The sequence below is a fragment of the Chanos chanos genome, chromosome 8, assembly GCF_902362185.1.
Source record: "Chanos chanos chromosome 8, fChaCha1.1, whole genome shotgun sequence".
Taxonomy (NCBI): domain Eukaryota; kingdom Metazoa; phylum Chordata; class Actinopteri; order Gonorynchiformes; family Chanidae; genus Chanos; species Chanos chanos.
Genome location: NC_044502.1, coordinates 31,513,597 through 31,538,770, shown reverse-complemented (window position 1 = coordinate 31,538,770; position 25,174 = coordinate 31,513,597). Strand labels below are relative to the sequence as shown.

At 43.6% G+C, this 25,174-nt stretch overlaps 3 protein-coding genes across 3 annotated transcripts; all 3 read left to right on the top strand.

Moving 5' to 3' along the window:
* The first annotated feature begins 9,722 nt into the window (after nt 1–9,722).
* LOC115819582 (odorant receptor 131-2-like) lies at nt 9,723–10,766 on the top strand. The gene has a single exon (XM_030783087.1). It carries the CDS (start codon nt 9,723–9,725, stop codon nt 10,764–10,766), a length of 1,044 nt encoding a protein of 347 aa, XP_030638947.1.
* A 1,104-nt stretch (nt 10,767–11,870) lies between these two features.
* LOC115819581 (odorant receptor 131-2-like) lies at nt 11,871–12,917 on the top strand. Its single transcript, XM_030783085.1, has one exon. It carries the CDS (start codon nt 11,871–11,873, stop codon nt 12,915–12,917), a length of 1,047 nt encoding a protein of 348 aa, XP_030638945.1.
* Nucleotides 12,918–23,927: 11,010 nt separating this feature from the next.
* LOC115819580 (odorant receptor 131-2-like) lies at nt 23,928–24,974 on the top strand. The gene has a single exon (XM_030783084.1). It carries the CDS (start codon nt 23,928–23,930, stop codon nt 24,972–24,974), a length of 1,047 nt encoding a protein of 348 aa, XP_030638944.1.
* Nucleotides 24,975–25,174: the final 200 nt, after the last annotated feature.

Genomic DNA, 25,174 nt, shown 5'->3' with positions numbered 1-25,174 from the left:
AGAGTTTATATGCACATTTTTAAGTTTATACAAATTAATAAAATTAAGTTATTTGAGTGTTCAGGTTTACAGTGTACCATGACGAGTTCTCTTTAATCCTGTATGAAAGCCTACAACCTTTCATCTCTCTCTAGACTTATCATAAGCTGTGACAGTGAAACTGTATTTTAACAATATTTTGATGTAAGAAAGAAAAACATTTTCCCTTAAAAATATGGATATGTTGTGTTAATTAACGGTTACAAAATTGTCACATTATTTAACATTAGATATGTAAGTACACAGTCTATTTTTGTAATTTTATTGATATTTCCATGTTTTTCGAAAATACAGTAAAAATCTGTAAAATAAAAAGGAAAAAAACTGTTATATTACAGCTTATTATATTTTTTTTTTTAAAGTGCAAGGGCAATGTGGCCTCTGAAGCTGTGCGAAGCCACCTCATTAGTCGTAAGCAGGATGGATGCCAAAGCCAAGTCCTTCATCCGCAAATGACCAGGAGTCCCACGGTGCTTTTCAGCAGCAAGTCTGTACGGATGGAATCCACTCCATCTACCCCTGAAATCTATCACCCTCAGGCACAGGCAAGAGAAGGCAAGGCTGATGATGGAGTTAAGGGACTCCTCTAACAAGGCAGTGAAGGATATGCATGCCCAAGTGGTGACTGGAAGGAAATGGAGGGCTGAGGAAGAAGTGCAGAGGGTGGTGAGCAGACTGCCACACCTGGAGCAAGTGGGCAGGGTCCAGACAGGGCGGGCAGGCCTCGAATGTGGTGACCCACCCAGCTTATGGTCCAGATCAAGCAAGAAGGAGAAGAGGGACCTTGTTGTCACTGAGGTTACCAGGATGGAGCAGGAAGAGTACAGAGTGAAGGCTGTGGCACAGGGGCAGCGGGGGCACTGGACAACATGGGAGGGTGTCGTAAGTCAAGTGATCAATTGGCCTCGACTCACCTTTCTCATCAGAGCAACCTAAGATATCCTACCCTACCCTTGCAACCTCCATCAGTGGTTCGGGACAAAGCAAACCTGCGGCCTCTACAGGACCATCAATGCCTCTCTTCAGCACATTCTGTCAAAACAGCACTGACACAGGGTCGGTTTAAATGGCGACATGACCAAGTGCTCGGGAAGCTGGCAGAGGTGGTGGAGAAAAGAACGCAAGAGGCAAACAATGAGAGTCCAGCACGGAGCCAACAGAGGATCCACTTTCTTGGGCAGGGGGAGCCTGCAGCCAGCACCAACAGGAGACCAGCACCTAAGCTCCTGTTATCAGGGTTGGAGTGGAGAATGGAGGTAGACCTGGGCAGGCAGCTCCATTTTCCACGAGAAATCTGCAGCACCACACTGCGTCAGACATGGTGCTATGGACCACAGCCGGAAAATCAGAACTGCTGGTTGAACTGACAGTGTCATGGGAAGAGGGGTTGGAGGCAGCCCACAAAAGGAAGAGGCCAGAATATGCGGACCTGGTTGCAGAGTGCAGGGAAGGTGGATGGAGTGTGAGGCCCTGACCGGTGGAGGCCGGTGCTAGAGGCTTTGTTGGAGACTCAATGACACATCTGCTCAAGGACCTGGGGCTACTGGGAGCCAGACTTCACAAGGCAACCAGGAAAGTATCGGAGGAGGCAGAGAAGGCAAGCTTTTGGCTCTGTTGGCTTGAAGAAGGTTAGCTGCAGGGGGTGTCAGGGAGATGTCCCTATTCACTGCCCCACCGCCAGGAGATGATCCGGGATCAGGGGCGAAACATCATTTTGTCTTTTCATTATACTGTTACTTTTTATTACCTACTTACTCTTTTTTTGTACTAATTATTATTTTGCTATATTACTTAGTATTTAGTATTTATGTCTAGAGGTAACACTGCAGGAGTGAGTGGGGAGCAAGCATTCCATTGTACTTGTTACATACGGCAATAAAGAATCCTGAATCTTGAATCTATGAGCAGCGGTCCTTGGCTAATGACTCTGCAGTTAACAAAGTGGGCACCAGTGGAGGTGCGGCTGGTGTAGAGCCTAGCAGGAAGAACATCTACCTGTAGAAATTAAATCTTTAACAAATTAGAAATAAACCTCTAGTAGTTCTAAAGTATAAAAAACATCACTAATTAACAAGTGTCTCTTGCAGCTGCCTCACGTGTTAGTATCTAAGGTGAGTGTCACAGATGACAGTATAGTGCCAGAGTTCAGTAAATCATGTCATTCAAAATTCATATTACTGGAAGTTATGATGCTTCTTCACTTGTTTCAGTAACTGTTTTGAGTCTAGATTAGCACCTTCTTTTTACCGTATTAGCATAAAATATTTACTCCACAGAGGACAGTCAGCTTAAGGTTGAAAATGACTTTTGTCTCTATAAACTGAGATGATTGTGATGTGTCATTTGTTAAATGATAAATTGTTAAAAGTTAAATTATTGTGTTCCCATGGCCTTTTCATGTCATTGGCCGCTCTGAGTGCTGTCATTCACTACTAGAAACTAATTGACTTTACTGGCATCTAATTGAACATTTTGTGTCTAAATAATGATCCCTTTTAACTGTTGCTATAATCATTATGTTCTGTGCTGTGCATGTTTTTTTTTATGCATATTGCCTGTTTGTGTACTGTGACGTTTGTGTATGTGTAGAGTGTCATTCACTACTGGACGTCAGTGATGTCACCATTGATTATAAAAGTCATGGAGATATGTATTATTTCAGACTGCATTCTGGGTGGTCAAAGACAGCTTGGGGAAGAAGCTTTTTCTTTCACTGGAGAAAAACTTCACGGAGTATTTGCTCCTCTATTTTAAATCTTAAACAGGATACATCCATAGACCAGCTGTAGTTATTGCACATTTTCACCATTTTCCTCATTCAGCTAAAATTAAACACTTTAACAATTCTGCAGGGCAAAAATATTTTTTTGAAATCTCTTTTCATAAACTGTTTTTATTTCTTTGCTCAGGCCATGACGACTAACAATAAAACCACTTCAGAGGTTTTATTCATACATCAACAAATGTTCCAAGTGCTAGATGCAGGAAGGCATTCCAAATTTTTCAAGTATCTTTAGAATGTACCTTTTCTGATTCATTTTAATTTCCTCTCCCTTTTGTTCAAACTGAATGCCCAAGAAATATGATATCTTTCCCAAATCCTTCATGTTAAATTGAGACTCCATGGTGTTTTTGAATCTGTTGAGCAAATCATTATTGCTGGCTGCAATGATTAAATCATCTGCCCAGATGACTACAACAATTGTCTCATTGCCTATCTGCTTCCTATATACACAGTGGTCAGACAGATTTCTCACAAAGTCGTTCTGCTCTAGGTGATCATGTAAAAGCTGGTACCAATTTCTCCCGGATTGTTTCAGGCCATAAAGGGATTTCTTTAACTTGCATACTAGTTTCTCCCCTGTCTCTGATGTCTCTTCAAAACCTTCTGGTTGTTCTAAGAAAATTTCTGTATCTATTGGAGCATGCAAGTACGCCGTTTTGACACCCATCTGATGAACAATGAGATCATTTTGCACTGCTATCTGCATCAATGCCCGTACTGAAGTAATGTTTGCTGTTGGGGCAAACGTCTCATGGTAGTCTATGCCTTCTATCTGGTTGTATCCCTTAGCAACATATCCAGCTTTAAAGATTTCCCACCTTCATCATTTTCTTTAATGACATAGACCCATCTACCCCCCACTGTTTTCCTACCCTCAGGTAAAGTAGTCAGTTCAAATGTGTCATTTTCCTTAAGTGAAAGGAGTTCTTCCTTCATAGCGCGTTCCCATCTGGGCGCCTCGGGTGACATCAGGGCTTCTCTATAGGTTTGGGGAATTCCACACACCGCCCTATAACAATAATCAACACTTGCATGCATTACATCGTCATCCTCAAAATCTGGTAGGTAATCATCTAAGTATTTTGGGGTTCTTTTATCTCTTCTTGGGTAGCTCTTGTTCCTAACATGACTAGATTTTGGATCTGCAATATTTTTGTTCCCATCTAGGACTACGCTCTCTATAGTTTCATCATGTTGTGACACGTCTGTATTATCTGCATTCTCATTCTCCTCACTCCCATCTAGGACCTGGTCCTCTGTGCTATCCTCACTTTGAGGCGCATCAACACTCTTCTCACTACCAGACCTTCCGCCTTCGTATCCCTGGATTTCTGAATCATATTTATCAGTTTGTGTCTGTTGCTCAACATTGTTTCTTGTAATGAATTTCACCAGCCTGTGCTTTGATACCCTTTTTGTATGTGGGCTGTAGATCAGATAAGCTGGACTGTTCTTACTGTACCCAACAAACATGCCTTTCTCACCTCTGGGGTCTAGCTTCTTATGATCATGTTTGTATGCATAACATTCTGATCCAAACACCCACATTTTTGACAGATTTGGCTTACTACCTGTTAACATGAAATATGGGGTATTTTTAGTCCTGTTATTGTAACATCTGTTGCGGATATGAGCTGCGTTTTGAACAACATAAGGCCACAATACCTTTGGTAATCCCTTCTCGAACAGTAGACACCTCCCCATTTCAAAGAGGGTCCTCCACTGTCTCTCAGCTGTACCATTTTGATGGGGAGAGAAAGGGGATGATGTCTCATGTCTTATACCTCTATCCCTTAAAAGTAACTGAAAAGCATCGCCTGTGTATTCCGTGCCATTGTCCGATCTGATGCACTTAACTTTACCGTATGGTGCGCTATCTGCCAGGAACTTCTTTGTTGCCAGTGTCGCATCACTTTTGTTTTTAAGGAAGTATACAGACACTGCCCCTGAGAAATCATCTGTAAATAAAATTGCATACTTATATCCATCTAGACCAGTTGACTCAATGGGGCCTGCTAAGTCAGTATGTACCAATTCCAGAGGTTCAGTAGCTTTTGCATCAGGTCTCCTATTTCTGTTGTTGGTGAATTTTCCCTCAGTGCAGACACTACAATCTACTTTTGTGTTCCCTGTGATCTTCATACCCTCGACCACACTGGGTAATTTTAACACATCAGCAATGTTACAGTGTCCCAGAATTTCGTGCCATGTTTTGACATCGCAAGTTAAATTTACTCTGTCGCTGGACCTTATATCATTAACTGAATCATCAACACATTGTTCCTTGTTATTTACCATTTTCACATAATACAGCCTCTCATGCTCCTCTATGCGGAAAATGGTCCCATCTCCGTGTATGAGTTCATTCTGTCCCTCCTGGAAGGTCAATTTAGCTCCATCAGCAGCGAGCGCTTTTACAGAGACTATGTTCTGTGGATACGACGGTATGAATAAAGCTTTTCTCAATATGATCTTTGTGCTTCTGCCTTCTAAGTCCCGTAGAAACACCTCCGCGTCGCCACGTTTCAACGCCACGTTGTTCATCCTTGTTCCATCAGCCAGCTCCATGTAGTGCAACTTTGGGTTAAAAGTCTCATCAAATCTTATGAATTTATCTTTCTCCGTTATGATGCGGGATGTCGCTCCACAATCGACCATTAGTCCGTTTCTTTTAATAATGTTCGGGAGGAAACTCTGACTAACCTTGAATACAAATGTTTCTTCTTCAACGCTGTCTTCTTGCGTTTCTGCAGTTTGTTTTGCGTCATCTTTATACTTGGTTTTTCTCCTGCATGTCTCGTCGCTGTGTGTTGAGCTTCTATGGTAACTGCACCACTTCGTCGCTCCTTTTTGGCGGCACTCTCTTGCAATATGGCCACGATTTCCGCATCCGTAGCAGATCACAGATGATATATCAACTTTCATTACATTGTCCGATTTTGTTTTCGTGCCGAACTTCTCCGTCTCCTCATAGCTTGTTAGTTTACTTTTAAATTGGGCAAACGTTAATTCCTCGCTGTTCTGTGACGTATGTATAGCGAAAGGTTTGTATGATTCTGGAAGGCCCTTCAGAATCATGGCTATAATAAGCCCGTCGCTAATTACTTCCTTTGCATTTCTTAGGGATGTTACCGCCTTTTCAGCTCGGATGATATAGTCGGTCACAGATTCGTCAAACTCTTTCTGTAATGAAGTTAGTTCTGTGTAGAGGGCTATAATTCTGGGCTTACCCTGGCTGGCGTAATGACTCCGTAGTATTTGTAGGGCTTTTCTGCCGTCATCTGCCGCCTCTCTCATCACTAACGACAAACTTTTGTCATCGAGGAATTGGGTTAATTCAGCATAGCATTCTTCGTTCTTTTCTGGGTCTGGCTCGGCGGTGGAGAGTATTGTGTCCTTTAAGCCCATTATCCTCAGGTGGCTAAGAAATTTCACTTCCCAAATTTCGTAATTGTTTTCATCACCGTCGAAAACTAACCTCTGCCATCTTCCTCCTGTATCACGCCTGGGCCCATAACCTGTTGCGTTTTCTGTTCTGTTTTCCATCTCAATAAAACATCACGCAGAAAATATAATGTCTACTTTATTCTCTCTCTCAGTCACTTACACGCAGTATAGAGCAATTATCAGTGGTCACTCCACTTTTATAGTCAACGTCACAAAAGGACGTATTGTACCTAATACATGCGAACAACAAAAACGTGGTCGTAAACTATATAACATTGTGTACATATAGTGCAAAGGAATTATGTCTTACAATTTAACAAACAAAACAACAAATGCTGCGGCTGATGAGATCATATAATGTAACAGTGGTAATGATCATTTTATGAATAAAACGTATTCTTTTAATTATGTCGTAGATTATACCTCAAAAAGTCACACACACCCTTTCTCTGTGGTACTGGTTTCTTCGTAAAGTTGCAGGATGAAATCGGTTCGCAACAGCAGGTAAACACGCGAATTTTACAGTATAGTGTGACAGGGGAAGACTCATTAATACTTGATTGGTATTACAACGTTCCTGCCATGTCGCAAATGTGACACCACTTAACTGCCATACTCTTTCTGAAGAGAACAAAACAGAAAATGATCTCTGGAAGCTTTAAAACATTGTTATCATGAATCGCCTGTGTACTAGCTTACGTTACCGTTCGTCATTTCGTCGGCTGAGACATGGCAATAAGCAAATGTTGACTAACGCTAGCTTAACGCTATCTATAACCCTTAGGCTATAGTCTTAACATTCTGTATACTCGCCTTCTTCTAAGGGGACAAAAATGACCCGCCTTCACTAAACCACTAAAATAAACGGCTTGATTGAATTTTAAACCCCGAATCTATTTTGCATGAAGAAACAATCTGTCATTCATCACAAACTTTGTGAATATCTGGGTTTTCCCTCTTTACAGAGCAGAAAGACTGCATTTAATCAGTGGACGCCACTCGTTTTTATTACGACACACCTGTCATATTCTTACTTACTGTACAATGAGCACTTCAGGATGTCTAATGTCTGTTGTCAGTGTGTCAGTAGGATTTCAATCCCCACCAGGAGCGAATTCTGTGATGACAGCAGTTTAGGGTTGCCATGGCTTTGTAAGTCTTTATGCACGCACGCGACATGTGAGCGCGGGAGCGTTGTATCGGTCAATCAGGTAGCGCTTCTTTTATGAATATTAATAAGTCTTCCTCTGCTGCGCTATATTTCGAAAATACGCGGTAGTCACGCACACAGAACTCTGCGTAATGCGCGTCAGTGCTGAAGGAGATGTAGACGACAGCTTAACGGTGTGTTGCTGAAGTGTTCAGCTTAAAGTTGACCCAAAAGAATCAGTTTAGATCAAGTTTTACATGCTACCTTGTGATCTATACGCATAACAAATACTGCAACATAGCCTTGACTCTATCTGCTGTCTAGAGCAGCATCATTTTATATGACGGTCTTAAACTTAGGTTAATTTTGCTGTGCAGTATCGAACAGTATCGAACCTTGAATTATCTTCTTGTAAGTTCTCCTGTATTGTTCCTCAAATTATGTGACAGCTTTTGAAATCTCGATATGAAAACGGCTTATTTCAATCACTGTTGCACATCAGGGCATGGCTATTATTTAAAATAGTCAAATCGTCAATAACCTGGTTTAGAAATGGTTCTTAACAGGGCACAGCTGCTATGAACATGTCATGGGTCGTTATATGTAATGATAACCACGTGTGTAATATATTGGAAAGACTGTATAGTGACCCGCCCACCTGAGTTTAAAAACCCATGTTCGACTACACGTGGCAAGATCTTTTGTTCATGGTGACCTCCGCTTTGAACAGGCGTAATGCCACTCCTGAACTGAGAGAATGGATCAGACTGCGTTTTTTTCTTTGGGTGGATTTGATTTTTTTTTTACCTCTCCTTAATGACGCAGGCGGACAGGGTGCAATTCACCGTTGAAATATCTATAGCGAAAACTATACGTCATGAGGACAACAAAAAGATGTTTGGATGATAAATCCGTGGGAGGCTGCGGTTGAATTATTTTGTCGATGTATTCCTGAAACCAATTTATCAGTTTGGCAATGAAGAATTCGAAGAAAATGTAAACGAAGAGCTAGTTATATGTAACCTTTGACATATTAGGCCATAGAGTAGAGGTAGAGGTATAGAATACCCCTATTCCTTCCACTGATCCATTCATTCATATTACTATTTGTTGAATAACTTTATTAATCCATACACAGATCCATTATTATTGTTGTTATAATCAATATCTTAAATACATATCTAGATGACTATGTGTCGGTATTATAATTAAATACAAACTCCTGTTTTTATACTCGCCCTCATCCTTCCATTCTTATTATCTGTTGAAAAAAAACCTTACTCAAAAATAAATCTACAGTTTTATACCAGAGTTCTGTTGGCAGCACATCTCACAGCTACAAAACCATCCAGTTAAATACCACACACACACACACACACACACACACCACATACATGCATGCTACAAATACAATAAATCACACACCTTTTCAATCACTACACATACTATAAAATGATACAATGATTATCTACAATGAATTTCACAGATGACAGTATATTGCCAGAGTTCAGTAAATCATGTCATTCAAAGTTCATATTCCTGGAGGTTATGATGCTTCTTCCCCTTTTTCAGTAACTGTATGAGTCTAGATTAGCACCTTCTTCTTACTGTATTAGCATAAAATATTTACTCCACAGAGGACAGTCAGCTTAAGGTTGAAAATGACTTTTGTCTTTATAAACTGAGATGAATTTGATGTGTCATTTGTTAAATGATAAATTGTTAAAAGTTATTGTGTTGCCATGGCCTTTGATGTTATTGGCCGCTCTGAGTGCTGTCATTCACTACTAGAAACTAATTGATTTTACTGGAAACTAATTGAACATTTTGTGTCTAAATAATGATCCCTTTTAACTATTGCTATGATCATTATGTTCTGTGTTGTGCATGGTTTAACTGCTGTTTTTTTTTTTTGGTGCATGTTGCCTGTTTGTGTACTGTGATGTTTGGGTACGTGTAGAGTGTCGTTCACCACTGGACGTCAGTGATGTCACCATTGATTATAAAAGTCATGGAGATATGTATTATTTCAGACTGCATTCTGGGTGGTCAAAGACAGCTTGGGGACGAAGCTTTTTCTTTCACTGGAGAAAAACTTCACGAAGTATTTGCTCCTCTATTTTAAATCTTTATCAGAGCTAAACTTGATACATCCATAGACCAGCTGTAGTTATTGCATGTTTTCACCACTTTCCTCATTCAACTAAAATGAAATAAAACACCTTAACAGTTCTGCAGCGCAAAAATAATTTTTTGAAATCTCTTATCATAAACTGTTTTTATTTCTTTGCTCAGGCCATGATGACTAACAATAAAACCACTTCAGAGGTTTTATTCATACATCAGCAGATATTCCATGTGCTAAGTGCACCAACGCTGACAAAATTTGCCATAGCTCTGTTAGTGGCACTGTTCTTTGTGTATGTGAATGGGGTTCTGCTCTTCGTTCTGTGGAGTAAACCTGTGTTTAAGGAGACTCCTCGCTACATTCTTTTTGCTCACATGTCCCTCAACGATTCTATCCAGATACTACTGTCTTTGATTCTTTATATCTGTGCTCTGACTTCCCTTCAGCTGGCCAAGGCTGTTTGCTTTCTTTTAGTTTTTGTGGCCACGTCCACTTTTAATAACGCTCCTTTAAACCTAGCTGTGATGTCTCTAGAACGCTACGTAGCTATATGCTTTCCATTAAGACACAGTGAGATAGCTACCCGGAGACGGACTTGCGTTGCTATAGGCGTGATCCGGATTATCGGCTCTATCAACTGCATGGTCGACACTCTTTTTGCAGTGGTGACGGAACCGAAATCTTTCCACTTGCTTATTTATTGCACGAGGGAGAGAATCTTCATAGCTCCGTGGCAGGCAGATATGTATCTAGCTTTTAACGTGTTTTACTTTGTTTCAGTGACGATCATCATTGTTTTTACATACATAAGCGTCATAGTCACAGCGAGGTCTGTCTCCACTAATAAAGAATCTGCTAAGAAAGCCCACAGGACGGTATTACTACATCTCATTCAGCTGGGCCTGTGTCTCACCTCTTTCCTGTATGGAACTATTGAGCGAATATTGGCAATGACAAGTAACAGCACCCTGTTTTGGGATCTTCGTTATCTAAATTTCCTCATTGTTCTCCTTCTTCCTCGATGTCTTAGCCCACTCATATATGGCCTTAGAGATGACACTGTACGGAATTTGTTCCGACACTACTTTTGTTGTCGTCCTTCTGAGATCAAGCCTGTTCGTATTAACCCTACGTTCACACTGGGAGGCGCGAGAGCGTCAAAATTCGCTCTACTAGGCCTACCAACGCTGTCGAACGCTGTGGACTCTCTGACGTAGGTGAAATAGGCGGATACAAGTTCGTTCGGAATGCTTGGTCTTGCAAACTTTTCCTAAAGGGGCAGCAAAGCAAACAAATTGGTCGACCGGAATGTTTTTTATGCTGACTAACCACAAATAAGGTAAAAGTGAACCTCATGAAATACTTTAAATGTTAAGGTGAGAAATCGATCGATAAGAGACAGAAATGAAGAATTATAATAACATGTTTGGTAACAAAATAAACTAACGAAATAAACTAATTAAAAGTTGTTTGTGTGGTGTGACCTTTGTGTTGATGCTAAGATGCTAATGATGCTGAGTCAAATTTCAACCAGCCACGGCTATGATCAACCTCTCCTCCGTTGTGCATTCGGTGCGTTTGGTGGGAACATAAGTTTACACAGTTGGGTTCTCTAGTGCGGAGCACTTCTTAATTCTGATTGTTTACCGCCGAATCGTGTTACAGTCAGCTTAAGGTTGAAAATGACTTTTGTCTTTGTAAACTGAGATGAATTTGATGTGTTATTTGTTAATTGATAAATTGTTAAAAGTTATTGTGTTGCCATGGCCTTTGATGTCATTTGCAGCTCTGCGTGCTTTCATTCACTACTAGAAACTAATTGACTTTACTGGAAACTAATTGAACATTTTGTGTTTAAATAATCATCCCTTTTAACTGTTGCTATAATGATTATGTTTTGTGTTGTGCATGGCTTAACTGCTGTTTTTTTTTTTTTTGGTGCATGTTGCCTGTTTGTGTACTGTGACGTTTGGGTACGTGTAGAGTGTCGTTCACCACGGGACGTCAGTGATGTCACCATTGATTATAAAAGTCATGGAGATATGTATTATTTCAGACTGCATTCTGGGTGGTCAAAGACAGCTTGGGGACGAAGCTTTTTCTTTCACTGGAGAAAAACTTCACGAAGTATTTGCTCCTCTATTTTAAATCTTTATCAGAGCTAAACTTGATACATCCATAGACCAGCTGTAGTTACTGCATGTTTTCACCACTTTTCTCATTCAACTAAAATGAAATAAAACACCTTAACAGTTCTGCAGCGCAAAAATAATTTTTTGAAATCTCTTATCATAAACTGTTTTTATTTCTTTGCTCAGGCCATGACGACTAACAGTAAAACCACTTCAGAGGTTTTATTCATACATCAGCAGATATTCCATGTGCTAGATGCACCAATGCTGACAAAATTTGCCATGGCTCTGTTTGTGGCACTGTTCTTTGTGTATGTGAATGGGGTTCTGCTCTTTGTTCTGTGGAGTAAACCTGTGTTTAAGGAGACTCCTCGCTACATTCTTTTTGCTCACATGTCACTCAACGATTCTATCCAGATACTACTGTCTTTGATTCTTTATATCTGTGCTCTGACTTCCCTTCAGCTGGCCAAGGCTGTTTGCTTTCTTTTAGTTTTTGTGGCCACGTCCACTTTTAATAACGCTCCTTTAAACCTAGCTGTGATGTCTCTAGAACGCTACGTAGCTATATGCTTTCCATTAAGACACAGTGAGATAGCTACCCGGAGACGGACTTGCGTTGCTATAGGCGTGATCCGGATTATCGGCTCTATCAACTGCATGGTCGACACTCTTTTTGCAGTGGTGACGGAACCGAAATCTTTCCACTTGCTTATTTATTGCACGAGGGAGAGAATCTTCATAGCTCCGTGGCAGGCAGATATGTATCTAGCTTTTAACGTGTTTTACTTTGTTTCAGTGACAGTCATCATTGTTTTTACATACATAAGCGTCATAGTCACAGCGAGGTCTGTCTCCACTAATAAAGAATCTGCTAAGAAAGCCCACAGGACGGTATTACTACATTTCATTCAGCTGGGCTTGTGTCTCACCTCTTTCCTGTATGGAACTATTGAGCGAATATTGGCAATGACAAGTAACAGCACCCTGTTTTGGGATCTTCGTTATCTAAATTTCCTCATTGTTCTCCTTCTTCCTCGATGTCTTAGCCCACTCATATATGGCCTTAGAGATGACGCTGTACGGAATTTGTTCCGACACTACTTTTGTTGTCGTCCTTCTGAGATCAAGCCTGTTCATATTAACCCTACGTTCACACTGGGAGGGGCGAGAGCGTCAAAATTCGCTCTACCAGGCCTACCAACGCTGTCGAACACTGTGGACGCTCTGGCATAGGTGAAATAGGCAGATACAAGTTCGTTCAGAATGCTTGGTCTTGCAAACTTTTCCTAAAGGGGCCGCAAGGCAAACAAAAGTGTCGACCGGTATCGTTTTTGACCACAAGTAAGGTATAAGTTAACCTCACTGTTATAAAGGCCTTTACCCCCATACGTTAATGGTATGCCCCATTTATCGTTTGGTACAATCCATTTGCATACCCCTAATAGGTCATGGTGACGTCAGATGTTAATAGACTTGTTGTGTTAGGATGAGTTTGCAGTTTTCTAGTTGTCCGATTGATGCCAGTGTTTCCCTATGGTGTGCGTACATTTGAAGAAACCACACTGTGTATAGCTGTATTTTTACATTGGAGTAGATACTCCACAATTTGAGAATTGTGTGGCAGTGAAACCCTCACAATAAAGGGATCAATCCTGACTTGGATGCAGTGATTCTGATCGATCACCTGTAGTGGGCTAGTTCTTGCGAACCCGGCACACAAGTTTAACCGGAGTAGCTCCTGACAGCCATTCCTTCTGTTCATGGTCCTTCGAGCCGGATGAGAGCTCACTACAGATCTGTATGTCCAAGTCATCAAAAGAGGTACCCAGTGTGCGTATCAGGAGGCCAGCATTCCTCCCCTCACACTTAAAGGACTACGACCTTACTGGTTTTAGAAAAATGGACAGTTTGCCACTACCCACATCTCAACACGCTCCATCTCGCCCACGGAGTGAGGTGGAGGAGGAAGAAGACAGGACAGCTCGTGAGCGCTCAGTATCCCCAACCAGTCAGGAGGGCGACCACTCTACACAGTGGCTTGTAAGGGATCCAGGGTCACCCAGGGGGGACGATCTACATAGGGAAAAATAGGAAACTAAAAGCGGATCAAGAGGCCTTGCTCATCGCTATGGAGGAGTTGAAACTACAGAACGAGTCACTTCGCCTGCAGAGTAGGCAAAATGAGGTCAAGTTAGAGCAGCTCAATCGCCAGAGCGTTAACCAGACAGAGCAGTTACGGAGGCAGGTGGAGCACCTGGGAGCTGTTGTACAGCAACTACAGCAACCTAGCTCACATCCCCCTCCTGGACTATCTAACCAAGCCCAACGACAGCGGCAGCGGGCAGTACTGGTGGAAGAGGACCAGCAGGTTGCTCCACCAGAACACGACTATCCTCAGGGCAGGGAACGCCATGACCTTCGCTCATCATTCTGCAGGTATGAATACACAACTGACAGAGACTATTCAGCAGAGCGCTACTCTGTGCCACCACAGTCATTCCAGCAGCGCCATTCCCGGGCACACGAGGCTGACTACGCATCAGAGAGACGTCACTCTGCAGAGGAGGACCGTTCACCAGAAGGGCGTTACCCAGCAGAACGTGGCTATCCATTTGAGAGGCGTGATTTCGCCCCTGAGCACCGTCACTCCCAGCACCGAACGCCGAGCCCAGTAGGTGGGCAGGAGCAGACCTATAGGGGACCCACGCCTACCATTCCGGATATGATCCACCCTAACCCAAGAGAGTTCTCTCGCCTGCGAATTGCCCTGGAGAATCTCCTCCCCCATGATGCATCAGAGAGATTTAAATATCAGATTCTTGTCGACCACCTTAAGTCTGAAGAAGCCCTGCTGATTGCGGACTCATACAGCCACTCCAGACATCCCTTCACTGATACAATGGCCGCACTCAATCAGCAATACGGACAGCCACACCAGTTGGCTTTACAGCGTATAGCCGAGCTGATGGATGGCCCCAGCATTGTTAGCGGTGATGGGAAAGCCTTCAGAATGTTTGCCTTGCGTGTTCGTTCCTTGGTGAGCATGTTGGAGCAACTGGGAAGGAAAGGCAGAGTCGAGCTAGAATGTGGCTCACATGTATCCAGACTGCTCAGCAAGCTACCTCATGATCTGCGCTCTAACTTTCGAAGATTCATACACCCTCACAGAGTGCCCATACCTACTCTTCTTGACTTGGCCGACTGGCTAGAATATGAGATCCAGGTCCAAGAGGACAACTCTCGGTTCGACACCAAGGCACGGAGAGAGCCTAAACCAAAGGAGCAGCGGAAGGGCTGGAAACCTCCAGCTAAGCCCTCCACAATCCTTCTAAATACAGAGACCTCATCCCCCAGTGACCAGGCTCATGCTCCAAGTTCCATACAGATGGTAAAGAAATACTGCCCCTACTGTGACAATAATAAACATTCCCTGAACAACTGCTCTAACTTCAAACTGCTCAGTCTCACACAGAAACAGACCTGGATCAAGACGAACAACAGGTGCTGGCGCTGTGGGAGAGGTCACAGAGCGGCTGAATGCAACCTCAAAATGGGCTGTAAAACATGTAACAGTAGACACCTGCTTGCTCTACACGACATAAATGAGAGGACCCAGGAGAGGCCAGAGAAGGGAGAGGTGCAACAACAGTCATTAAAGACAGAACCCTCAAAGGCCTTCTTACTCAATGCCACGGAGGAAGTCTTATATATCGACAGGCTTCCGTAAGGGCGCCATGTATGGCTGAAAGTGTGCAAAGTGATACTGAGGAACGGAGATAGAGCCATGGAGACATTCGCTATCCTGGATGATGGCTCTGAACGCACCATCCTTCTCCATCCTGCAGCCCAACAACTAGGCCTACAAGGTGAGCCTGAGCAACTGCTCATAAGAACAGTTAGACAAGAGCCCCGTTCTACATGGGGCTGTTGTCTCCTTCACCGTCTCCTCAGCAGCTGAACCACGGAGAGTATTCCACATTAGGAGAGCTTTTACGGCCAAACACCTGGGCCTAGCTGATCACACCCACCCAGTGGAGGTCCTCCAACGGAGATACAGGCACCTGCGAGACCTGCCTCTGCTGGCCTTTAACGGGGCGCGCCCAGTCCTACTCATTGGCTCAGATCATCCCCACCTAATCACACCAGTGGAACCGGTGCGCCTAGGACCACCAGGGGGCCCTGCAGCCATTAGGACTCGCCTTGGCTGGACACTGCAAGGCCCAGCACATGGATTGAGGCAGTACCTTCGTGAACAGCAGTGCTACTTCATAGCCACTTTGCCCCAACCAGTGGATCTCTACAGTCAGGTAGAGAGGCTATGGCAAATGGATGTACTGCCTTGGTGCAGCGAGAAAGCCAGCACCCGTTCACAGCAGGATAAAGAGGCCATACATCTCCTTGAGACCCAGACCAAGAGAGTTGAAGTGGACGGAGTCCATCGCTACGCCACATCCCTCCTGCGGGCACAGAACATGCCACAGCTACAGGCCCCAAAGGAAGCCGTGCTCCCTCAGCTGCGCAGTACAGAGAAGAGGTTAGCCAAGGACCCCGAGCAGGCAGCAGCCTACACAGCAGAAATGCAAAGATTGGAGAGAGCAGGCTATGTGGTTAAATTAGAGCCGGGCACTGAGGAAACACCTATTAGCTGGTACATTCCGCACCACATGGTCCAGCATAATGATAAAAATCGTGTAGTCTTTAACTGTTCCTTCCAATTTAAAGGTGAGAACCTGAACCAACGCCTGCTCCCTGGGCCAACACTGGGACCTCCCCTCCTTGCCGTGCTGCTGAGATTTAGAGAACACACTATGGCCATCAGCAGTGATATCCGCGGCATGTTTCACCAGGTGAGACTGCTCCCACGGGACAGGCCACTCCTCCGCTTCCTGTGGAGGGACTTGAAATGAGAGGAACCGCCCAGTATATATGAATGGAGAGTACTTCCGTTTGGTACGACCAGCAGCCCCTGCTGTGCTACGTACGCTCTCCAAAGGCACATCATAGACCACAGCCAGCCGGGTGATGCCATCAGGGAGGCAGTGCTAAAAGGATTTTATGTAGACAACTGTCTACTTAGTCTGACCTCAGAGGATGATGCGAAGACGTTCGTCGATCGTTTGCGGAATATCTTGGCACAAGGGGGCTTCGAGCTGCGGCAGTGGGCGAGTAATCGGCCCACAGTCATCTCTCATCTACCATCAGAGGCTCGGTCGGACAGTGCAGAACTGTGGATTGTGCAGGGCCAGCCCAACACGCAAGAATCTGCCCTTGGTCTGCACTGGCATTGCCCGTCAGACATGCTGTCCTACAAGCATCGGGCCCTTGAACCTACAGAGACCACCATGCGCACAATCTACAGAGTACTTGCCAGTCAGTACGACCCCCTTGGATTCTTGGTGCCCTACACTACCAGAGCCAAGGTAATAGTGCAGCAATTGTGGGACAAAAGGAGAGATTGGGATGACCCATCCCTGCCAGAAGACCTGCTGCACTCGTGGCAGGCGTGGAGGAGCGAGCTCCCTGCCTTAAAGAAGATCACCCTACCCAGGTGCTACACCAGCCCTGAAATGGACACCCCAAGCAGTCAGAGGGAAGTCCATGTATTTTGCGACGCCTCAGAGCGTGCGTATGGCTCGGTGGCATACCTCAGAACTGAGAGTCCCAGTGGCAAAGTGGACGTTTCATTTCTCACAGCCCGCTCTCGTGTAGCCCCAAAGAAACAGCAGTCCATCCCTCGCCTGGAGCTGTGCCCAGCACTGACAGGGGCACAGTTGGCCAGAGTGCTGAGGGAGGAGCTAACCCTTCCCGTTCGCCACTTCGCATTCTGGACAGACTCCACCACTGTGCTCAGTTGGCTACAGTCCGACTCCTGTAGATTCAAGGTGTTCGTGGGCACACGAGTTGCTGAGATACAGGACCTCACAGACAGAGAATCATGGCGCTATGTGGACTCAGCCCGTAACCCCGCCGATGATATCACACGTGGGAAGCCACTCTCAGAACTAACAGCACAGAGTCGCTGGTGTCAAGGTCCGCCTTTCCTCCATATGAGTCAAGACCGGTGGCCAGAATCACCACACATACAGCCTATCCCTACAGCCGGTGAAGAATTGAAAAGGGCAGCCCTTTGTGGTCTCACAACAGTTCTCTCAAGCCCACCAGTGCCCGATGTAAGTCAGTTTAAAGCCTACGGAGACCTGATGGAGGCCACTGCTAAGTCCCTACATGGGGCGGCAAGCACATCACCCACCGCGGACGATTACAGAGAGGCGGAGAGCGTCCTCCTACAGCGAGCGCAGCAGGACTGTTTTCCAGCCGACCTCCAACATCTAAGGGAGGGTAAGCCATTGCCAAGCAGTAGTCGTCTCCACACCCTGTCCCCAGTACTGGACAGCACGGCACAGCTGATACGTGTGGGTGGCCGCCTACGGCACAGCCCCTCCCTTGAAGCAGAGACCATTCACCCAGTTGTACTTGACCCCAAGCACAAAATCACCCAGCTAATCATTCGGGCGTTTGATGAGCAGCTACACCATCCAGGTGCAGAGCGCGTGTTTGCTGAAATACGGCGAAAATACTGGATTCTCCGGGGACGAGAGGCTGTCAGACGCCACCAACGACAGTGCACTGACTGTAGGAAATGGCGGGCCAAACCTTAGGTCCCAGAAATGGCCGACCTGCCCCCTGCCAGACTACGCCTGCACAAGCCGGCCTTCTACTCCACAGGGGTAGATTGTTTTGGTCCTTACACGATCAAAGTAGGTCGGAGAAATGAGAAGAGATGGGGCATAATCTTTAAATGCCTGATGACAAGAGCGGTGCACCTCGACCTTCTCACCAGTGTCGACACTGACTCTTTCCTTATGGCACTACGGAGATTTGTGGCACGCAGGGGTAAGCCATTTGAACTCCTCTCAGACCAAGGCACTAACTTTCGGGGAGGAGAACGAGAACTAAAAGAAGCCTTTGCTTCCCTCCAGCCAGAGCTCCAAACCCAGCTTGCCCCCCAACAAATCAGATTCTCCTTCAACCCACCAAACGCACCGCACTTTGGTGGCTGCTGGGAGAGAGAGGTCAGGTCCCTAAAACAAGCTCTCCAAGTCACACTCGGAGCCCAAACTGTCACCGAAGAGGTCCTGAGGACTGTATTGACTGAAGTCGAGGAGATCCTCAACTCAAAGCCCTTAGGATATGTGTCGTCAGACGTTGCTGATCCTGACCCTGTTACACCAAACACCTTGCTTATGGGGCGGCCCGATGCTTCCCTGCCGCAAGTAGTGTATCCACAGTCGGAGCTTCTCAGCAGAAGAAGATGGAGACATAGTCAGCTGCTTGCAGACCACTTCTGGAAGCACTTCATAAGATCCTATCTTCCCAGTCTGCAAGCACGACAGAAGTGGTACTCAGACACATCAAACATCCAGGTTGGTGCCATAGTGATGGTAGTTGATCCTCAACTACCACGGGCATTATGGCCGGTGGGGAGAGTTACTCAGACACTCCCACGAACTGATGGCAAAGTAAGAACTGTTCAAGTCAAGGTGGGGGATCGCTCCTTCACCCGCCCTGTGGCTCGTCTTGTCCGTCTTCCTGCCCTGCCGGACTAAACTGTACTGGACTGAACACAAGTTATATAACGTTGCCTTTATGATTGTTCAGATTTCCTTCAGAAATCTGGGGGCGGCTGTTATAAAGGCCTTTACCCCCATACGTTAATGGTATGCCCCATTTATCATTTGGTACAATCCATTTGCATACCCCTAATAGGTCATGGTGACGTCAGATGTTAATAGACTTGTGTTAGGATGAGTTTGCAGTTTTCTAGTTGTCCGATTGATGCCAGTGTTTCCCTATGGTGTGCGTACATTTGAAGAAACCACACCGTGTATAGCTGTATTTTTACATTGGAGTAGATACTCCACAATTTGAGAATTGTGTGGCAGTGAAACCCTCACAATAAAGGGATCAATCCTGACTTGGATGCAGTGATTCTGATCGATCACCTGTAGTGGGCTAGTTCTTGCGAACCCGGCACACAAGTTTAACCGGAGTAGCTCCTGACAGCCATTCCTTCTGTTCACTCATGAAATATTTTATATGTTAAGGTGAGAAATCGATCGATGAAGGAAAGAAATGAACAATTATAATAACATGTTTGGTAACAAAATAAACAAACGAAATAAACTAATTAAAAGCCATTTGTGTGGTGTAACCTTTGTGTTGATGCTAAGATGCTAAAAATGCTGAATCAAATTTCAACCAGCCACGGCAATGATCAACCTCTCCTCCGATGTGCATTCGGTGCGTTTGGTGGGAGCATAAGTTTACACAGTTGGGCTCTCTAGTGCGGAGCACTTCTTAATTCCGATTGTTTGCCGCCGAATCGTGTCATAGTTTATTACCATAAAATTAACCGAACTTCAACTTTATTCTGATGCCCAAACCGCCCAAGACGCAGCGGCACTCGCCGCTGAGAGACGCTGGCTCACATAGCAAATGAATAACTTCCGGTCGCTCTGACGCTCTCGCCGCCTCCAGTGTGAAAGCACAGTAACGAAGGGAAAGTTTAGTTTCGTCAAAATATCAGAAATTAGTTGGCATTGTGCATAACACAATAAGAAAATTTCACCGCAGTAACTTCTGTTTCATTTGCTTTGTGATATTTATGTCAATAGACATTTAATCCAATGACATTTAAGTATATTAATATTCTGTTAAAAACGCAATGAAAGTATGGAATCTTTGTGAATGTTAAAGGTTTTTAAACACACATTTACACTGTGCTCTAATAATTCTCACTCACTGATATCTGTATTCAGACTGCTGAAACAATGCGTCATCTGTCAAATGATTAATGTATGATGTTCAAGGTTATTGAAATAACACCACTTTCAGATTTTTTCCCCCGCCATTTTGGGACTGCTTCAAATCATTTATGGTACCTGTCAGCAGAGGCTTCATGCTGACGAGGCACGTGCCCCTCCAGATTTTTGATATCTGGATTTCTCATATATTTTTTTTTATATTATTATTATTTATAATTTGTGGTAATGATCATTTTAGGAGTAAAACACATTCTTTTAATGATGTCGTAGATTATACCTCAAAAAGTCACACACACCCTTTCTCTGTGGTACTGGTTTCTTCGTAAAGTTGCAGGATGAAATCGGTTCGCAACAGCAGGTAAACACGCGAATTTTACAGTATAGTGTGACTGGGGAAGACTCATTAATACTTGATTGGTATTACAACGTTCCTGCCATGTCGCAAATGTGACACCACTTAACTGTCATACTCTCTCTGAAGAGAACAAAACAGAAAATGATCTCTGGAAGCTTTAAAACATTGTTATCATGAATCTCCTGTGTACTAGCGTACCCTACGTTACCGTTCGTCATTTCGTCGGCTGAGACATGACAACAAGCAAATGTTGACTAACGCTTACTTAACGCTAACTTTGACCCATAGGCTATAGTCTTAACATTCTGTATACTCGCCTTCTTCTAAGGGGATAAAAATGACCCGCCTTCACTAAACCACTAAAATAAACGGCTTGATTGAATTTTAAACCCCGAATCTATTTTGCATGAAGAAACAACCTGTCATTCATCACAAACTCTGTGAATATCTGGGTTTTCCCTCTTCACAGTGCAGAAAGACTGCATTTAATCAGTGGAGACCACTCGTTTTTATCAGAACACACCTGTCATATTCTTACTTACTGTGCAATGAGCACTTCAGGATGTCTAATGTCTGTTGTCAGTGTGTCAACAGGATTTCAATCTCCCCAGGAGCGAATTCTGTGATGACAGCAGTTTAGAGTTGCCATGGCTTTGTAAGTCTTTATGCACGCACGCGACGTGTCAGCGCGGGAGCGTTGTATCGGTCAATCAGGTAGCGCTTCTTTTATGAATATTAATGAGTCTTCCTCTGCCGCGCTATATTTCGAAAATACGCGGTAGCCACGCACACAGCACTCTGCGTAATGCGCGTCAGTGCTGAAGGAGATGTAGACGACAACTTAACGGTGTGTTGCTGAGGTGGTCAGTAGAGTATCAGTCCCTTTTTCAAACGTGTGAAAATGAAATGCAATTAGTTATACACACTTAATCGCATCTGAGAAATATAGGCATAGTTTGCTCTGCAAGACAGCAGCTAAAGTTAGTAGCCATTCCTCAATCCGGTTGTTTAGCCTTCTGGCTCCCTAGCTAGTCGTGACCTGTGATAGCATAGCAAATAGCATCGTGAGAAAACAGTACTGGTAACATGTGTATTCTTGCATCGTGCTTGCACGTATTGGAGTTGTTGTTTCCTGAAATTAGTTGCCCTTCAGTAACAGTTCTCTTATAGCGATATCACTTGTCTGTTTCGACAGTCCATTATTAGCTCATTAGTTTCTTCTTCATTCCAAAATATATGGTCCAGGAATGTCAGAATATTGTGAATCTTCTGTGCTGCAGTTCCAGTAAAGTATGAGAAGCGAGACATTTCTACAGCTCAGTTTCCCCAAAGATACAGTCGATCTGGTTTCTGCTAAAACCTTCACGATGTATTTAATTCTCCACAAGTAAATTATCGCCATTTTTTACACTTTGACCCAAATGAATCAGTTTAGATCAAGTTTTACATACTCATGCTACCTTGTGTGATCTACACGCATAACAAATACTGCAACATGATTCTGTATGCTGTCTAGAGCAGCATCATTTTATATGACGGTCTTAAACTTAGGTTAATTTTGCTGTGCAGTATCGAACAGTATCGAACCTTGAATTATCTCCTTGTAAATTCTCCTGTAGCCTATTGTTCCTCAAATTATGTGACAGCTTTTGAAATGTCGATATGAAAACGGCTTATTTCAATCACTGTTGCACATCAGGGCATGGCTATTATTTAAAATAGTCAAATTGTCAATAGCCTGGTTTAGAAATGGTTCTTAACAAGGCACAGCTGCTATGAACATGTCATGTGTCGTTATATGTAATGATAACCACGTGTGTAATATATTGGAAAGACTGTATAGTGACCCGCCCGCCTGAGTTTAAAACCCATGTCCGACTACACGTGGCAAGATCTTTTGTTCATGGTGACTTCCGCTTTAAACAGAAGTAATGCCACTCCTAAATTGCGCGAATGGATCAGACTGCGTTTTTTTCTTTGGGTGGATTTGATTTTTTTTACCTCTCCTTAATGACGCAGGCGGACAGGGTGCAATTCACCGTTGAAATATCTATAGCGGCATATATCTTAAATACATATCTAGATGACTATGTGTAGGTATTATACATAAATACAAACTCCTGTATTCATACTCGCTCTCATCCTTCCATTCTTATTATCTGTGGAAAAAATAAAAGTTACTCAAAAATAAATCTACAACTTTGTACCAGAGTTCTACTGGCAGCACATCTCACAGCTACAAAACCATCCAGTTAAATACCACACACACACATGCATGCTACAAATATAATAAATCACACACCTTTTCAGTAACTACACATACTATAAAATGACGCTTAGTAGTTCTAAAGTATAAAAAACATCACTAATTAACAAGTGTCTCTTGCGCCTGGCACACATTTTGGTATCTACAATGAGTATCAAAGATGACCGTATATTGCCAGAGTTCAGTAAATCATGTCATTCAAAGTTCATATTACTGGAGGTTATGATGCTTCTTCACTTGTTTCAGTAACTGTTTGAGTCTAGATTAGCACCATTCACTACTAGAAACTAATTGACTTTATTGGACACTAATTGAAGAACATTTTGTGTCTAAATAATGATCCCCTTTAACTATTGCTATAATCATTATGTTCTGTGTTGTGCATGGTTTAACTGCTGTTTTTTGGGGGGGGGGGTTTTTTTTGGTGCATGTTGCCTGTTTGTGTACTGTGACGTTTGGGTACGTGTAGAGTGTCGTTCACCACGGGACGTCAGTGATGTCACCATTGATTATAAAAGTCATGGAGATATGTATTATTTCAGACTGCATTCTGGGCAGTCAAAGACAGCTTGGGGAAGAAGCTTTCTCTTTCACTGGAGAAAAACTTCACGGAGTATTTGCTCCTCTATTTTAAATCTTGAACATGATACATCCATAGACCAGCTGTAGTTATTGCATGTTTTCACCACTTTCCTCATTCAACTAAAATGAAATAAAACACCTTAACAGTTCTGCAGCGCAAAAATAATTTTTTGAAATCTCTTTTCATAAACTGTTTTTATTTCTTTGCTCAGGCAATGACAGCTAACAATAAAACCACTTCAGAGGTTTTATTCATACATCAACAGATATTCCATGTGCTAGATGCACCAATGCTGACAAAATTTGCCATAGCTCTGTTAGTGGCACTGTTCTTTGTGTATGTCAATGGGGTTCTGCTCTTTGTACTGTGGAGTAAACCTGTGTTTAAGGAGACTCCTCGCTACATTCTTTTTGCTCACATGTTACTCAATGATTCTATCCAGCTGCTAATATCTCTGATTCTTTATATCTGTTCGCTGGCTTTCCTTCAGCTGGCCAAGGTTGTTTGCTTTCTTTTAGTTTTTGTGGCCACGTCCACCTTTAGTAACGCTCCTTTAAACCTGGTTGTGATGTCTCTAGAACGCTACGCAGCTATATGCTTTCCATTAAGACACAGTGAGATAGCTACCCGGAGACGGACTTGCGTTGCTATAGGCGTGATCAGGATTATCGGCTCTATCAACTTCATGATCGACACTCTTTTTGCGGTGGTGACGGAACCGAAATCTTTCCACTTGCTCATGTTTTGCACCAGGGAGAGAACCTTCATAGCTCCGTGGCAGGCAGATATGTATCTAGCTTTTAACGTGTTTTACTTTGTTTCAGTGACAGTCATCATTGTTTTTACATACATCAGCATCATAGTCGCAGCAAGGTCTGTCTCCACAAATAAAGAATCTACTAAGAAAGCCCACAGGACGGTATTACTACATCTTATTCAGCTGGGCCTGTGTCTCACCTCTTTCCTGTATGGAACTATTGAGCGAATATTGGCAATGACAAGTAACAGCAAACTGTTTTCGGATCTTCGTTATCTAAATTTCCTCATTGTTCTCCTTCTTCCTCGATGTCTTAGCCCACTCATATATGGCCTTAGAGATGACGCTGTACGGAATTTGTTTCGACACTACTTTTGTTGTCGTTCTGCTGAGATCAAGCCTGTTCGCATTAACCCTACGTTCACACTGGGAGGGGCGAGAGCGTCAAAATTAGCTCTACTAGGCCTACCAACGCTGTCGAACGCTGTGGACGCTCTGACGTAGGTGAATTAGTCGGATACAAGTTCGTTCAGAATGCTTGGTCTTGCAAACTTTTCCTAAAGGGGCCGCAAAGCAAACCAAAGTGTCGACCGGTATCTTTTTTGACCACAAGTAAGGTAAAAGTTAACCTCATGAAATATTTTAAATGTTAAGGTGAGAAATCGATCGATGAAGGAAAGAAATTAACAATTATAATAACATGT

Coding starts and splice junctions, on each gene's coding strand:
- LOC115819582 (XM_030783087.1), top strand. CDS start 9,723: ATGACTAACAATAAAACCACTTCAGAGGTTTTATTCATACATCAGCAG.
- LOC115819581 (XM_030783085.1), top strand. CDS start 11,871: ATGACGACTAACAGTAAAACCACTTCAGAGGTTTTATTCATACATCAG.
- LOC115819580 (XM_030783084.1), top strand. CDS start 23,928: ATGACAGCTAACAATAAAACCACTTCAGAGGTTTTATTCATACATCAA.